Source organism: Myotis davidii, unplaced genomic scaffold, assembly GCF_000327345.1.
Source record: "Myotis davidii unplaced genomic scaffold, ASM32734v1 scaffold6698, whole genome shotgun sequence".
In the NCBI taxonomy this organism is placed as follows: Eukaryota; Metazoa; Chordata; class Mammalia; order Chiroptera; family Vespertilionidae; genus Myotis; species Myotis davidii.
In genome coordinates, this window is record NW_006288867.1 from 8,017 (window position 1) to 12,010 (window position 3,994).

General features: G+C 53.9%; 1 protein-coding gene across 1 annotated transcript in view; it reads right to left on the reverse strand.

Annotated features, from left to right (window-relative positions):
* Positions 1-3,994, reverse strand: part of ITIH3 (inter-alpha-trypsin inhibitor heavy chain 3) — a gene marked incomplete at its 3' end in the record, with an annotated part of 10,920 nt that overhangs the window by 4,365 nt on the left and 2,561 nt on the right. The window contains exons 2-8 of the mRNA XM_015562209.1: positions 3,796-3,912; positions 3,140-3,308; positions 2,442-2,567; positions 1,962-2,143; positions 601-786; positions 306-445; positions 158-219 (exon numbers count right to left, since the gene is read on the reverse strand). Coding sequence (XP_015417695.1) covers positions 158-219; positions 306-445; positions 601-786; positions 1,962-2,143; positions 2,442-2,567; positions 3,140-3,308; positions 3,796-3,912 — 982 coding nt within the window. The remainder of the gene's footprint in view (positions 1-157; positions 220-305; positions 446-600; positions 787-1,961; positions 2,144-2,441; positions 2,568-3,139; positions 3,309-3,795; positions 3,913-3,994) is intronic.

A 3,994-nucleotide genomic window follows, 5' to 3' on the forward strand; every position in this document is an offset into this window, starting at 1 on the left:
GGGAGCGGCCCTGCCTCTCCAATGGGCCCTGGCTCTGCCCTCTGGGGACTGAGGGCATCGCCCGCCATCACTGTCCCCGGATGTCAGGCTGGGCTCTGCCCTGGACAACATTCTGATGGATTTAGGAGAAAAGAGGGCAGATCAGCCAGGCATGTGCCTGGGGTGCACTTCCCGGGTGTGGCCAGGTCATCTTCCTCTTGGGCACCCGCAGAGCAGAGCCTGCCAGGGGCAGGCACAGGGAGAGGCTGGGGCAGTGCCAGGGCCCAGTGTGGGGCCCGGCTCTGTGAGGGGTGGTCCTGGGTCACCGTTTGTCCAGCAGCTGCTCAATGGTGAGGTAGGCCCAGAGCCGCTCAATGTAGCTCCCGAAAATGTAGTCCTGCTCCTGCAGGGCCTTCTCCATCTCCTTCAAGTCCACCTCCTCCGTGAAGGTCAGGTCAGTGAGCGCCTGGGGCAGGGATGGGACAAGGTGAGAGGCGCAAGGAATGGAGGCCTGAAGCCAGGTGGGCCAGTTCGGTTCAGGCCCTGCCATGCTGGACCGTCAGGCTCCATCAGTGCTTGATCCCCCATCCCCAGCCCATATCCAGGCCCAGCCCAGCTTACCCCGTGGCCCTTCACATCCGCCTTAAAGTTGTTCATTTCCTCGTCCACCAGGCGCCCAGCCACCACGATCTCAGAGCCATCATAGAAGTGCTGGTAAGTGTTCCGGGTCAGGTCCAGGATAGCGTTCTCAGGGTATTCCACCTCCACTGCGGTCAGCAGTGGGTTGGCCACCTCCTCATAGAAGCCCTGGAGTCCAGAGAGGGGACTTGGTCATCTCAGGCCACCAGGGTGGGCGGGCAAGGAGAGGAGTGTGGGAGGGTTCTCACTGACGCCTCCGAAGTTGTTGAGTCCCACAGGCTGGGCTGGGCCTGGCCTGACCTCCACGTCTACATGGGCCAGGCTGTGCCCTTCTGTGTGTGGGAGCCCCCTCCGCTACCCCAGCCCCGCACCCAGAAAAATACAGGCATTCTTGCACTAGAAAGCACTCATGAAATGCTTGTTGGAATGAAGGGGAGAAGAAGAGAAGGACAGGAGGAGAGGAGGACAGGAGGAGAGGCTGCCTAGAGAAGGTGTAGGGTGGGAACAGGTGGGAATGGAGGCCCAGGGGTCCACGGCGTAGGCGGAGGTGCAGACACCTGCGCCAGGAAGGGTGGGTGTTGCCAGATTTAGCGAATGAAAGTACAGGACATGCAGTTCAGTTGGAATGTCAGATAATCAAGAAATTAATTTTGTTACAAGTATGTCTGTTATGGCCTGAGTTGTGTGCCCCCCAAATACCCAAGTATATAGGTTAAATTCCTTACCTCCAGTCCCTCAAGATGTGGCCTTGTTTGGACACAAGGTCTTTACAGAGGTGACCAATTCAAAATGAGGTCTTTGAGATGGACCCCAGTGCAATGTGCCTGGTGTCCTTATGAAAAGGGACAGACACACACAAGGGAGAGGATGTGAAGAGACAGGGAGAAGCCATGGAGAGAGGCCTGGCAGATCCCTCCTTGCGGCCCTCACAAGGAACTAACCCTGTTGACACCTTGATCTTGGACGTCCAGCCTGCAGAACTGTGAGACAGTACATTTCTGCTGTAAGCCCCTCAGTTTGTAGCACTTTGCCCTGGCAGCCCCAGCAATCTAATACCATGTGCTATGCAATCTTTAGGGCAGACTTACACTAAAAAATTACTTTTTTTTTTCAGAAATTCATATTTAAGCGATGTCCTCTATGTGCTGTGGCAAGCCTATGGAGGAACCCCTTCTGTGCAGCCCGATGACGAAGCTAGAACCATTAATGATGGGTAAGAGCCAGAGGTAGATTTCAACTTAAGCGGAAGTTCTTCCTAATTATTGAAATGACCACCTGATGGCACAGCTCCCTGAGGAAGGAGTGAGCCCCTCATTCCTGGAGGGGTGCAAGACAAGGCATACCTGCAGCTGCAAGTTGGCATCGGAATCCTCATAAATGCGCCGGGCGAACCCATCGTTCTCCAGGGCCAAGCTTTCCAGGAAGTTATAATTCAGATTGTTGCCAAAGCCCAGGGTATATAAGGGGAACCTGCCTCCAATGGCACTTAGCACGTTCTCCTGTATTTTAGCGGGTCTGCTTTCACCTGCAGGATAAAGGGGTGTTCACACTCTAGCCACCACCCAGTCAACTGTCTGGACCTGCTCTGTCTGAAGAGATCTGACTCCTGTACGTGCAGCTCAGGAGGCTTCATGGTCCGGAGCCTTTGTCAGGCCAGAGGATGGGGGGCCTGGCTAGGGGAGGCAGGTCCCCGCCCTCAAGGGGCTCACAGTCCGTAGGAGCCCTGGATTGAGCTGCCCAAGGTCTTGCAGCAAGGGGTACAGAGCCTGGAGCAGCAGCCAGGCAATGGGGTTCTGTTTTAGAGCCACGGTCGTCTGCCTCACCAGTATTGGGGTGCCCGTCGGTCAGCATAATGACGATGGAGGTGCTCCTATCTGGCACTGTGTGTTCCTCCTGGGCCTTGTTCAGCATGCTGATGCCTGTCAGCAGCCCGTCGTTGATGTTGGTCACTGGCACACAGAGAGAGCACCATGGTAGGAGACCCTCAGGGGACCATCGTGGAGAAGGGGTTGGGACATTGGCCCTGCTCATGTGCCCAAGGACTCTGTCTGCCAGTAGGTGGTGGTACTCATTAAATACTGACTAGTCAGTGAAGAATGAATGATTTAACCTTTCAAATGGGGGTCAAACTGCCTCTCAGGGTTGCTGTAGGAATAGAAACACATGGTGATAGTAAAAACAATTTGGGAAACAGTCAAATGGACTCCCGGCCCTTCACTGGGAGGACAGGGGAGCAGTACAGACATCACTTGTGATTTTCTGTAAGAAACGACCAACAGTAAAGGTTCTCTGTGGCCTGATCATGCTGGGAGTTGGGGTGCACCCGCATCATGGCTTAGAAGCAGACAGATGGGTTTTCTTAGACCCTGAGATCAAGCCTGAGGACCCCACCCACTCCCACCTCTCCCCCAGCCAGGGTCCGCCGGCCTGGCCAGCAAAGCCTGTACCCCAGGGGGGAGGGAAACAGGCTGCTCAGGCAGAGGGAGGGCACTGAGAACGTTGCTCTCCCCTCTGTTCTTACTTCCTCGATCTCTAATGTTCTTCACAAACTCCCTGGCCTCCTGGATGTTCTCAGGAGTGGCTTGAACTAAAGTGTCTTTCCAAGTGGTCACATCGGAATCGAACAGGATGAAATTCAGGTAGTCCTCCTCTTTTTTATCCTCCAGGATTTTGAGGAGGGCATCCTTTGTCTGGGAAAGAGAAAGACAGGCAGACAAGAAGCTGGGAGAGGGAGCCACAGGCAGCCTGCTTTCTTCGCATTTGGGGCTGGCATTGGAGCCCCTGTGGCCTGCAACAATGTGTGTGGGCATTTCTGTCTTTTTTATTCTATTCTCCTTCCTTCTCTTTCACTGGAAACATCAGCTTTGTCCACTTAAAATAAAAACAAAAACTGTTGCCAATCCTGGGTGGCTCAGTTGGTTGGAGTGTTGTCCTGTACACCAAGGGGTTGTAGGTTTGATTTCTGGTCAGGGCAAATACCTAGGTTGCAGGTTTAATCCCCAGTTGGTGCACCTACAGGAGGCTACCGATTTATATTTCTCTCTCACATCGATGTTTCTCTCCCCATGCCTTCCCCTCTCTCTATAAATTTATAAACATACCGTTGGGTGAGGAATGATTTTTAAAATATCTACCCCCCACCCCACCTCTCTCCCCCACTTGCACAGAAGAGAGTACCTGCTGTATTTTCCGGCCATACATGGAGCCGCTGATGTCAATCACGAAGACCACATTCTTAGGCACCACAGGAAGGCGCCGAGGTGCAAAGAAGTGCACAAAGTAGCCATTGACTATCTGGAGAGGGGAGAGAGAGACTAGAGGTCATGTCCATGAAGCAACCACATGGTGGCTAATCTTGCAAATAAAAGCTGCCAGG